Source organism: Nilaparvata lugens, chromosome 2, assembly GCF_014356525.2.
Source record: "Nilaparvata lugens isolate BPH chromosome 2, ASM1435652v1, whole genome shotgun sequence".
Lineage (NCBI taxonomy): Eukaryota > Metazoa > Arthropoda > Insecta > Hemiptera > Delphacidae > Nilaparvata > Nilaparvata lugens.
In genome coordinates, this window is record NC_052505.1 from 68,693,421 (window position 1) to 68,707,195 (window position 13,775).

Genomic DNA, 13,775 nt, shown 5'->3' on the forward strand with positions numbered 1-13,775 from the left:
TACAATTTCTTACTGTTTATATAATAAATATGTTTATTCTTGAATTAATTTGCTTTTGCCGCCAGTCAATTACTGCATTGTGATTGGTGTATCCTAAAAACTACAAATGTATCCATGCACTGAATAAAGTTACATCCCACTTCCTTCACCTTTCTATTTTTGTTTTTTACATTTTGTTCATGCTCATTTGATATAATAAATATTTTTGTGTTTTCTAAAATGCTTTTTCTTTTACATTGAAATGGCATGCTTGTTTACTAACCCTCTGATCATAGTTTAAGCAAATGCTATTTATATGCAACTAAATTTGCCACAAGGTGTCTGGCTAATTCTCAAATTATATGGCTCGACTGATTACTTAGGTCACCAACTAGTAAATACCAAAGAACCTAACCTCAAAATATTATATATTTAATATTACTAAATAAATTAAATAAATAACAATAATACTTCCATTTTCATTTGGCTGTTCAAAACCATAGCCTTGAGAGCCGTTGTTATCTAATCTAGTGTTTGTTGACATCGTATCTGGTGATAACGATACAGCTGCTTGCTCGAGACCTATCAATTTCCTTTCATGTCAAGATTTTGAGAAATATCCAAAATTATATTCTTACAGTACCCATCATTTACAAAATTTTGTACAAGTAACAAAGGATCGGTTTGCAAGTAAAAAGCTAGTGAACAGTACTTTTGTTCATCATTGAATTCAGTAATTTTGGTTGTCTGAAAATGTGGGAATTTGTAATACTGGTCTTACAAGGTTAGTTTGATTAACTCCTTGAAAAGCTTGTTCAACTTTCATGAACTCTAGTATTTTATCTAGAAGAATATTTTCTGATTGCTTATTGTTGACAAAATCATCTGATATATTCTCAAATGTTTTGTTCAAACCCAAGTATACATCAGCAAATTAGTACATAGTTAGCAGCTAATTTTTCCAGTGAGGGAAAAAGCTTCTTGAGTTTTGCTAGTAGGTGAAAATTCTCCATTTTGAATGATTTACCACGCCTACCCTCAGTTTCGTTCTAAAAATAACAATCCACATTCTTTGCACTCAAATCACTTATGGTAAAATTGTAACAGCTCATTCTACTTTTGTAAGAGAATGACAAAATTAAACCTCTTGGTTCTGGAATTACTGGTAGCAGGTCGTAGACAGCAACATTTATGCATCATTATTTGTGTTATTTTTGTCAATGTCCTTTTCTCTGCAAGATAGTTCTTTGGTGAGTGTTGTAGCGTTCCATCAGCTGATTCTTTTCTTCACCGTTTGCATTTTTGTAGGACTTGCAAAGATTACAGAGATCTTTTTCAGGCATGAAAAACGATATGTTAAATTCCCTATTGAATAATTATATGATTGAACATAACGGAATGTGCAAATGGTGGATGCTGTCTCTCACGGTTGTCTCTGTAGTCAAGGTACAAATCAGCCAAACTTTTGTTGCTCTCAATATACTCTCGACTGGTTTCAGCTCTCAAGTAATGTGACTTGACTCTGGGTATGGCATTTATGAATGTCCTAACACTTTAACAATTTCACCTATCACTATTTTATTTCAGGATCAACCACTGGCTGAGTTCCGTGCTTCCCTCTTGTCAGAATCAAACAAATCCAGTTTCCATCTTCTTTGTTAAAGCTGTGCGGATAGGTCTATCATTGAGGTCAAGCATAGACATAAAATTGCTTTACAAACTCTGATACGTTGCTTATTCACATCAAAGTAATAAACGATGTTCAAGCCCCAAAGGTTCTGTGTACAAGAATATCTGTATTTAGGTTTGATTGATGAGCAACAATAAATTCTCTTTGCCTTTGTAAACAACCAAGATTCCAGTAGGCAAAAATCTCATTATGAGCTGTTTCATCAATTTTGGTGTTATAGCGTAGTTAGCATTTTTCTCCACAAGGTTGCCTAATTTTCTTAAGCAAATTTTCTTTTTTGTTTTTGATGAAGAATTTTACCTTTTCCCTGAATTCAGATCCTATTTTGCTTTTTTAATCATCCATTTTCAGGATTTTGCACTCTCTTCTTTCCTGCTTCATCACCTACATTTTCAAGTCCTTCGTCTTCTGAGCTGCTACTACTTTCACTCTCATTATCACTGAAATTGGGGTCACCATCTGTGTCATAACTGAAATTTGGGTCACCATCTGTCTCATCACTGAAATTGGGGCCACCATCTGTGTAATCTTAGCCAAGCAAGTAGACTGTATAAATGTTGTTAGATAGAATAAATACTATAAAATACGATAGAAAAAATATGAGCAAATTGAATTAAATATTTAATACTAGAATGTAAGTGGCCCAAGAGATTATCATGCATGCTGGTAAACAGTGGTGAATCAATTTATTGCAATCAAATTGATTTTCCACTGTAATGAGAAGGTAGCTGAATGAAGAGATTGAAACAAGAAAAATTCAAATTAATCGATTTATTGAAATAATCCAATGAACAGATTTCAAAGAAAAATCCATATAAGAATTGACTGCACTAAAATCACTATGTAAGAACAACAAGAATACAAAGAATAATGATAAGAATTAATCATGCAGCAAATTATATGTAAATTGATATCAAGATTGAAAAGATTCAGTTCAAAAATTGAATGAAAAAACAATAATGATTGAAGTAAAATTTAAGCATAAAAATTGCAAGTAGAACAGGGTAAGTATGAACAAATCAAATAAAATTTAGTAAGGTTGAAAATTCCAAAGGAGATTGAATGAATTATGTAAACCAACAAAGATAAAACTCGAATTGAAAAATTCAAATAGTGATCACTTAAACCTTGCAAATTACAATATTGAAATATGTAAGACCTGAAACTAGAAATTGACTATAAAGGATTAATGTCAGAAGTTGACAATAAAAAATACACATTGGAGAATTACAGGAATAATTGAAATGTTGAACAATAATTGATATTGAATCAATAAGATGTTAAGGATTGCAATTTTAATTGAATAGAAAATTATAGAAGAAAGGTCAAATGATTAAAAAATTAAAAGATTGAAGTTATGGAATAATAATCGAATTTGAACAAAATGATAAGCCTAGAATTAATTCAGTTATTGCTTATCAAATGACTTTACAAAACTTTACAAATCAATCTTGAAGATTATCAAAATTGACAATAATTGACAAAATTAATTTTATAAACTGAAGAAAGATTTGAAGACTAGAAAATGACAAATCAATAAATAGACAATTACTCAACTTGAGATTGTAGGTAGCAAAATGCCTAGTGGTAGACCAATGAGGGATCACCTTGGGTGACCCAGATTGCCATCATCTATATGTGAGTGACTGGCATCAAGTATTAGCGCTGATGGTTGCCAAATGACCAATTCAGAATAAGTATGGAAGTATCAAGTTATAATGGAAGTTGAAGCTAATATTTGTCTGGTCATTCATCAGGTCATAACTTGATGAATATGGGAACGTAGTCTGATATCAATGAAATTGAAGCCGGGAAAAATGTTTACAAAAGGTAATACACTTCACAAACACAATATGCAAATCAAGTTCAGAATGCAAAAGTGAATGTTCTAGTTGATTTCAAGAGTGCTTGAATTGACAAACTAAAAAATGTTCATAAAAATGAAAACATGAAGCATATGTTGGATAGAAACCAATAACCAGAAACCAACTATGAATTGAATTAAACAACCAAATGTTCAAAATCCACAAATTGTAATGAAAGATGAAAGTTTTTTTATGTTTAGACAAAAATCAAATAGATGAAAAAGATAAAGTTCATTATCAATACATAACCTTACAGGTTTCAGCACGTTCTGACAAAAGTTATAAATTTCAAAGAAACTTGATTTAAAAGTCCCAATTGATGATAAATCGAATTTTTAATAATATTGTAAAATGTTTGAAACACCGAATAATATAGTCTAGTCACTTGTAATAGCTGATGATTACAAAAATGAAATATTTTGAAAACGTGGTTTGAACAGATATGTACTAGTTTTTTCCAAACACAAATCAAAATAATGATGAAGCCAAATTCAAATTGAGAATGCTCAAAACACTAATATTAGGGATTGAATAAATTACCAAACCAAGTAATAGATTGAAAAGAAACCAATGGATAAAATTTTTAGATTGAACGTTGTAACAAGACAAATTGATGTGTAGACAATGACATCCAAGACAAGAGTAATGCTTCCAAGTGAAGCGGAAATCAAGAAAAGGCTAGAAATCACAATGTAGGACACCAGAAGAAAGAGAAGCTAAAAGAGCAAATTGAGGCTCATAAAAATGATTTCAAAGAGTAAACCAAAAGAGATATCAGCTCAACAAAGGACACTAATATAAATTGATGAGAAAAATGTGAAAATACCTAAAGAAAATGAGCTGATAAAAAATACAACCAAATAATATATTGTCTAAAAAAGATCGAATGACAGTGAACCTCAAGAACAGCAATGTATATCGATTGATCGACCTGAAATCCATATTAGAACAATGCAAACAACATAACCTAAAATCAAAAGATGAGGTGAAATTTCACACCATCTGTGTCATCTTCATCACTTCCTTCACTGGGAAAAACAGGATGTTTGTTTATCACTTTGGTCAGTTGCAAAACAGTAGGATTGCTGGTATCATATGAAGCTGCATAAGAAACACCACTCTCTTTTCAGGTCTAGAAGTACCTGGAGAACCAGAAGCGAGGTGAGTGAGAAACTGTGAATTCACTTGCTCAATTGATCCAGCTGAATGGCTACTCATACTAGGTAAATCTGAAGGCTGAACAGAAATTTCCTTATTCAAATCATTCCATTCTCACTTGATGAAATAATAGATGATTGTTCCTCCTGTCTGAGTTTTTCCATGGCAATTGTAACAATAAAAGCACCCTGGCCTGTAACCTCCATTGTCAAACTATCACATCAAAAGTGACTCATTTTCAGATAAAACAGGGAACTTTTTACACTTATTCATCAAAAGTGTCTCAATTCAAAATAAGAAACAGTCCTATTCCTCAAATGAATCACCTCAAATGCCACAATTCAAAATCACTCAACTAACTATGAATTGAATCAACAAAAACGCCTCAATTTGAAAAAGAATAGTTTAGAAGATAAACAACACACATAGTGCGTTGTTTTTAGTATTTTAGCATTTAGTATGCAAAAGGATACTCAATGACCGACTGAAGACAACTGAAAATGTGACACTAGTGGCAGGAATCATAGGCATATTAAAAACAAGGAACCGCCATAACTGTCATCTGGCGGCTGATATGTCAATGCAACTTCTGATGCTTTTGAAGATTGGGAGGGACATGAAAAAAATGGTATCAAGTACATTAAGTAGTTTGCTATTTTGGCCTGTGTTCAATATTTGGATGTTACTGGCAGGGTTGAAATTGTGCCCAGAGTTGATAAGATGTTCTACAAACTTGGAAGTATCTATTATTTTCTTTTTAAAGACTGATATGTGTTCCTGTAATCTAGTTTTGAATTTTCTCCCTGTTTGTCCAATATAGCTGGCATTGTAGTCCCCACAATAAAGACTATAGACTACACTTTCATTTTTCATTTTGATGGGGTCTTTGTTATTTAAAATGCAGTTAAGAAATGATGAGGTCTTGTAGGCTACATTCAAACCTTTCCTTTTGATGAGTTTGCCTATTTTGTCAGATACTTGGCCTATGTAGGGAATGGAAATCTTTCATACCATACAATCAATTTATTATTATATCCAGTTTGGTAACTGTCCCTTATTATTAATATCTCTTTCTCATATTGCACAAAGCCTTTGCTATCAAAATATGTTGTCTCTACATGTGGTTTAGGAAAGAACTTGAAGCATTTCTGTTTCTTCTCATCTCAGCAATGCAGATCAGTCCTGTGGCTAAGGCCACATGGTCCATGAGACATGAACTCCAAAACAAGCTTATCTAATTCCTTGTTTGCCTCATCAGGATGTTTCAGTCCCCTGTGTTGGCTGGCCCCCCTTCCACTCTGAAACAGATATGTGCATGAGGGAGACCCCTCATTTGCAACTCAATTGTATATACAATTTAGACAGACTTACCAAATATTACATGTGTATTCCTCAATAGGTCTCCAAATTTGATATGAAATACCCTATTAGTAGATTAAAAAGGACAGCACAAGCTCAAAATCAGCTGTTTTTCCCCCCTCCCCTCCCCCCAGCGTCATCCCCCACCAGCCCCCTGGCCTAGGCAGGGTCGGTGGGGTCACATGACAGTTGGTTAGTGACGTCATCAGCTGTTCAGTGACGTCACTTGACCTCAAAATTTCCCTCCTTTTTGCCTAACCTCAAACTACTAGAAGATTAGACAACATAACCACCAAATCTTTTTTTTTTCCCCGCCAGGGGTGCGCGCGCATGCAAGAGTATTGATTTCACAGACACACACTCAACTGTTTTGGTGTAGTATGAAATAGGCTATTGAAATTAAATATTTAGAAGTAGTACCAGACGTCTATTGCACAGACTGCTAAGCGCGCGCACAGCGCTCAGTGAGCAAGTATTGATTTCACAGACACACACAATACTGTTGTGTATCTAATAGGCTATTGAAATTAAATATTAATATTAGCACTTTATTGATTTCCACCTTACCCAGTAAGGTTTGTGAAGTGCATAGACACCAGACCCAGAGAGTATTGATTTGGTGTACTGCGGGTTGCATAAGTTAACCCCGCATTTTCTTACCTCTGCACTTACCTTTGTAGCTATTGATTTTCTCCTTTTTTTTGGCTAACAAGCTGGCAGGAATGGAAGCTGAATAATTGTTGTTGGAATGAATAATTTGTTACTTTGCTTGTAGTGCTTTGTAGCCTACACAACTACTTTGTTTTTCTACCCCTTCCCCATTGGGGTAGGGCATGTAAAAAACTGTCACAAGACAAGCTTGCTATATTGATTTTCCTCTAGAACTGACACAGTTTTCAGTTGTGTGTTTAGTGTAGTTTGAGTTAGGAATAGAGAAGAAAGAAAGAGAGAGACACAGTGTGATTCAGTTATGCTTTTTTATTAACACATTATGGAATGAACACACAAAAACTTTTTCGATTCTCTTTTGAATAACAAACAAGAGTGAGTGTATTGTATAACAAACAAGAGTGTTAGTAACCTATATTAATAATTTTAATATTTATATGTGAAAGAATTCTTTTATTATAAAACATGTGAAACACTAGAGTGTGTTAGTGACATACAAGTCACAAATTTGATTTGACAAAAACACATACACATCCTTTAACAAACAAATAGTGTCAGTGTTGTTAGTAACATACAACAATAAGTGAAAAGATTTATATATAAAAACATGAATAAACACACACTATAGAGTCTTTATAAGGTTGAAGTTGTTGAGTATTTCACTATTTAATAATTATGTACCTTTCAAAAGAAATGACGAGAAGTAAAATGACGCACTGTTTGACTTTACAATTGTTTCAACACATGTAAAATCAGCTTTTTGCACTGTCAGTTCAATTTCAAACCATAATCTGTTTATATTCATTTTGAATATGAATTTAACACAATAAGTTCCACAATTTTCTTGTTGAACACAAGCTGATACAATCGCGGAATCTGCATGTCTTATTCTCATGCACTGTTGATCAATATTGTAACTTATTTCAATGGCATCAACATTCAACCTAATAATTTTTGATATCATCTGTAACACATCAAATAAAATTATTTGCTACTAGAAGACACAACAGGCAAATCCTCATCTGTTAATAGTGGAATTTTATAGTGTCCTAAAGCTAATGTACTAATTTTATCACTAGAGATATACCTTTTCTCATCCTGACAACTAAGCGCCTTCCTATTTTGTGAAATTGTGATTACTTTATGGTTTTTTGATCTAATTAAATTCTGGCTTCTGTACACCTCTCTACCTTTGAATAGGCAATTAAAATAGTCTTGAAATGAAATGTATTGATTAGACTTTGGATGTTGTGCTGTTAATTCGCGTGACAATATACATCGTTTTACCCCTTTAGCCTTTTTAATTAGTCCCACTTTACATTCAATTTCTAATCTATCTTCTGTTCCTTTATCAAAATGTTGCTGCTGTTGCTGTTGACCATTAATTTCATTATACAATCTGCATGCCCATAGTTTTGACCGTAAACCCAGAAACTGATAAGGAGCTTTAGAAGCAAATTCATCTTTCATCTTACCAACAACCATATGGTTATGTGTAGAATAAGCTGGGTGATCTACAGGATAATTTGACGTGTCTAGCCAATTTTTTAAATCTTCATTTGTCCTTATGTCACAATAGAAGTCCGCGGTTTTAATCAGGTACATCAGACTATCTGTGTCTTGATACAGGAGTTTGGCACAGGGACCATATATCTTTCTAATTACATCATAATGGAATGAATACATTACTGTTTTACTCAAATCTAAAATCGAAAAACCAATGTAAATAGGGTTGTTTAGCAAAATATTTTCTTTGTGTAGAGTTATACCACATATGTTCTTCCCAAAAATCAAACGATCTTTGAATGAGGGACGAGCTATATATTTCAATAGCGATTTCTCGTTATTAACCAACTTTAAATCCATTTGTTTCCATAAATTCCACAAGATTTACTGAAAATTACATTGTTGAGTAATTTGTGGAAATCTTTTTGAAATTTATTCTTAAGGGGCCCCATACACTATGCGATTGCCTGCAGGCTGCCGCCTCAACAGGCGATTGTAAGACCAATATCGCCGAGTTCCATACACTAGCAGTCAATTGTCTGCAGGCGGCCGTACTGAACTGCAGATGACAGCCTGAAGGTAGCCCACACTACAGTCCAGTACCTGTAGGCGGACTGTCGGTCAACTGGAACAGGACTGTAGGAGATCCCCAGTTTCTCATCAGTTTTATCATCAGTTTATCACCATGCTCCGTCGGAAACGTTGCGCTATGTTTATTTTGTCAGTTCTAGGAGAACCCCAAGAAAAAAGGGTCTGGGTAAAAAGTTGGCTGCGAGATAGAGAGGCTAGCTCTCATATTTCGTTGCTTCGTGAACTAAGGCTGTCTCACCATGAGGATCTAACTAATTATCTAAGGATGAGTGAGGAAAATTTCCAAAAACTTTTAAATTTGGTTGAAATCAGAATCACAAAAATGGACACTCATTTACGCCAGGCTATCACTGCCGAAAAAAGGTTGACTGCAACTCTGAGATTTTTGGCAATGGGTCAAAGTTTTGAAGATCTGAAGTTTCCCACGCAAATTTCACCTCAAGCACTTGGGAAAATCATACCCGAGACCTGCAGACAACTTTACCTGGTGCTAAAGGATTCTTATTTGAAGGTAAGATTAAATTTAAAAAAAAACTTAATTCATCTTATTATATTTTATTTTGCTTAATTACATTGAAAAGTTATGTAAGCAGATAGTTTATAGTTTATTGTGTATTGAAAAAAATCAGATATTTATTTTAAATGAATTTAACAAAAAGCTAATGCACTTTTCACGAAAACTATTTAATCTAGTGCAACAATATAAATTCAGACAACTGGTTATCAGAGTCAGCGTGAGCAGATTCAAAGTATTCCTTTACTTCCGGTATTCCTGTACTTCCCTCTCCAGTTATCGGACTGAAGTTGTTAGTAGTCTGGAGGTTTTGATCTTGACCAAAGGAGTAGGAAATATTTTTTTCTACTCGACGAACTGGTGTTTGTGGCTGTACGAACTTGAGACCCCGGACATCAGTTTCCTCTTGAAGCTTTCCCTTCACACCATACATCAACACTTTGTTGATTAACATTTCGGCATACAGTTTTTGATCTTCATCCATACGGCGTAATTTGCATGCTACATTGAGCCCAATGCCATTGAACTCATCGTCCTCCTTCAAAGCTTTCACAGCTGCGTCGATAGCATCTTTTCTTTTCTTATGATTGCCCGATTTTTTTGGATTTCCGGATGAAGTTGATGGGCCTGATGAAATATTGTCAGTCCAACTGAGGTTAGAAACTGAGGAAGGGGGTGATACCAGTTGTGATGATGCATGGTTTGAGGTTTCATCCTGACTCTCCTGGAACATATAAATTGAAGAGGAACTTTGAAACGTTATAAATATATAAAATGAAAGATAATATTGTTTTTTAATAACAGCAACAATCTATCTGTTTGTAGGAAATAATAATTTTGAATGAATTGAATCTTTAAACTCTACTTTTTTGTATGATAAAAAAATGTATCAAATTTGATATTGTTGTCAAATATAACATATGATATCACATAAATTACATAAAACATAATTACATATGATATAATAAGCTTTGTTTTATATTTATTATTTGTTTCAGTTACCAAACTCTGAAGAGGAATGGCAACAGACAGGGAAAGATTTCAAAAACAGATGGAACTTTCCTAATTGTGGAGGGGCCATTGATGGGAAGCATATCAGAATCAAGAAACCTCCAAACAGTGGCTCATATTTTTATAATTACAAGGGGTTCTGCAGTATAGTTTTGATGGCAATCGTTAATGCAGACTATCAGTTCATATATGTGAACATTGGCTGTAACGGCAGAGTCTCTGATGGAGGTGTAATTGAATGTACCGGTTTTTATACAAAGTTACTAAACAAAAGTCTCAATTTGCCACCAAACAGTGCCAACAAGGCAAACCTCAATTTTGTATTTGTAGCTGATGATGCTTTTGCTTTGCATGAAAACGTTCTCAAACCATATCCTCAAAGACAATTGACTTATGACCAGCGCATATTCAACTACCGTTTGAGCAGAGCTCGCAGAATAGTAGAAAATGCTTTCGGCATTCTGTCAAGTCGTTTCCGGATATTTCACACAGAAATCAACTTGAATCCAGAAAAAATAGATTTCATTGTGCTAGCAGCGTGTGCTCTTCATAATTTCCTGAGGAAGGAAGCAAAAGCGTTGTACATGCCATCGAATTCACTTGATGTAGAAGATATTGATAGTGGGGAAGTTATTCGAGGGGATAGGGTGGAAGATCAGCTGGTGGGTCTACGGCAGGGATATAATAGACAAGTTTTGTGTGAAAATGCAAAAGACAATCGTGATAATTACAAGAAATATTTTGTTGGAGAAGGTGCAGTTTCCTGGCAAAACAAATTTGTCACCAATAATTGAAGAGGTCGTTTCCAAAAACCACTATGTCCAAAATCACAATTTTTCAGTAGTACGATTTTTTGTTCCAATTCATATTATTCTAGGAAGTAGTTTTTTTCCATTTCCAACTACGTTCCTAATGATAATAAACATAAAAATATATGAATATATTGAATTTTAAATGAGATATTAATAAATTTGCAACAGTTTTTCCAAACACCAACTATACAAAGTAGCGGCAGAGAAACCTCCGTCGTTTGTAGTTTCTACGTCCATGGACGTAGTGGAGTTAGGAAAAAAATGTTAGATGGGTTTGGAAAACATAAGACACTCTTTGCATTGTAAATGAACAAGACTTTTAAGATTAATTTTTATTGAGGGTTTTAAGACATACAAATTTCTCATAACCCACTCCAAATGACAGAAAAATAATATATCTTGAGAGTTAATCTATGAAAAAGGACTAAAATAGATTTTTTCACATGAATCATCATTATCAAAAATCAGGATAGTGTAGAGCTACAATAAATAAGTACGATGAAAGACAATTAGTTTTATTTCAAAAACATAAAAAATAATAATGAATAAAAAATAGTTTTGAACAGTGAATTGATTATCAAAAGCGAACTGATAAAGTCTCAATATATAAAAAATTTACAGGAAGGGCTCTTCTTCATAATATTTATACCGTTTGTGTAAAATCTTGCAGAATGAATCAGATGAAATGTACTGTTGTGTGTATTTGATATAAATTAAAGAATAGAACAAAAATAACTTACGAGTTGTGATTCGTCGCTCCCAATTGTCGCTCTAGTTTCTTCATGGTCGGCTGTAAACAATAGCAAGTCGAAATACCACAGTGATGGGGTGTATGCGTCATCTCCTGATGAGCCTGACTTCGGCTGTTTCACTTTCTTTAGCTCTTTACGGAACGCACATCTCAAGTTATTAATTTTCTTTTTCACAGTGTCAATGGTGGCTGATGGCACAGTTTTTTTATAAAATTTTAATAACTCTCCGTAGGCCTCATCCCGCGATCGTTTATTTGAATAGGTATCGTCCTTCACTTTCCACAAACACGGGTATGCCCGATATAATTCAATAAACGCTGAAATGAAAGGAGGCTTCCCGTCCATCTTTCGTTGTCAGTCCAATTTCGACTGGTGTATGATTTCACAAAAATGATCTCACGCAAAACTGATGGAAACGGTGACAAAGGATTGTGAGCCTGCAGGCTGACTGATAGTGTGTGGTGGCGGGCACATGAGATCATTATCTGACAGGCTCCTGCCTGTCGCGAATCTCTCATCCTATCGCCGCCTGCCCGGCGACCACACACTTTCAGTCCTGGTGAACTGCAGTCCAATATCTTCAGATCAAGTGACAAATGTGTGGGCAATCCCAATCTATGGCCTTACGATTATCTTCAGTTAAACTGACAGTGTATGGGGCGCTTTAGACTGTTGTCTTAGCTGTGTGTTCAAACTTATGTATGGTTCTAGAAATTTGCTTTGTTCAAAAGAAATGCCTCTACGAATGTTTGTCAATTTCAATCCGTGTTCTATAGCTTGTTTCAACAGTAAATAGTGGCATACATAATTTGTGTGATTTGTAAGTGAGGTTATGAGTCGAGTCTGATTGGATGGGTAAACTTTTTGATTTCTTGCCAGAAAAGGAAAATCATTGTGCATGTTGTGTAATTCTTTTGGATATTCTATGTCAACTTTGAAAACATAGCCTACTGTTTGGTCCTTGCTCCAATTTTTCATGTTGGCAACAGCATTGTCTATTTCGTGTCAACTCATCCAAGCAAAATTTGCCCTGGGAAGAGATTCAGACATAGCATTTCCGTACAAATTATTAATGTCTAAAAAAGCTAGAAAACTGTTGGGTTTTTGGGTATTGTAAGGTGCCCCAGTATAGTGATTATTTGCAACTGCATGTCTGTGAGCACACGTAACTATTCCGCCCCTGATAGAGGAATGGAAAAATGTGTACATCGAGTAATCTGTCAAAAGTTCCAACTTAATTTTAGTATATTTAAGCATAGCATCAAAAGAAAAGCCAGGCAGTGTAAAATAGTGTGCTGGGTCAAGTTTGAAAATCTCAAGACTAATGTTGCGAAAAGATTCCATTATGTCAGCTAGGAGTAGTACGTCTGTTTTCAAATATAAGTCACTGTATTGACCAAGTGTGCGACAATTGAAGTGTTTCCAAACCTTTTGTGCATGCCGATAATCATCTGCACTTATTGTACTATCACAAAGAGAACTGTAAAATTCTTCTATAGGTGGTAAACTTTCCTCGTTCATTTTAGCCCAAGAATCACAATATTTGTATGGAAAAACTCCTCTACGTGATACAAGAGGTAAACTTTGATGTTCGAAATGTTTCGATGTGTGTTTGAGAATACCAGCTATTTGCTCAATAGATGGTGTAAGACCAGCTGGTTGTAATAGGTTAGAGGTTAACGAATCCAAACTATTGGGTAGAAATTTGAACAAATCAAGAAATCTGAGATGGAGTCGATTGGACAATTGTATAGTAAATGATATATACTTTTCACTTGTCTGAGGAATTACATGTAATTTTTCAAATTTATTACTACAAATGGAACCAAGTGCAGAGACAATTAGGTGGGTGTCATAAGATGCTGAATT

General features: G+C 34.4%; 1 protein-coding gene across 1 annotated transcript; it reads left to right on the top strand.

Moving 5' to 3' along the window:
• Window positions 1-8,727: 8,727 nt before the first annotated feature.
• LOC120349947 (protein ANTAGONIST OF LIKE HETEROCHROMATIN PROTEIN 1-like) lies at window positions 8,728-12,309 on the top strand. The gene is made up of 3 exons (XM_039421529.1): window positions 8,728-8,759; window positions 8,814-9,328; window positions 10,330-12,309. Exons 2-3 carry the CDS (start codon window positions 8,912-8,914, stop codon window positions 11,134-11,136), a joined length of 1,224 nt encoding a protein of 407 aa, XP_039277463.1. The 5' UTR covers window positions 8,728-8,759; window positions 8,814-8,911; the 3' UTR covers window positions 11,137-12,309.
• The last annotated feature ends 1,466 nt before the right edge of the window (window positions 12,310-13,775 follow it).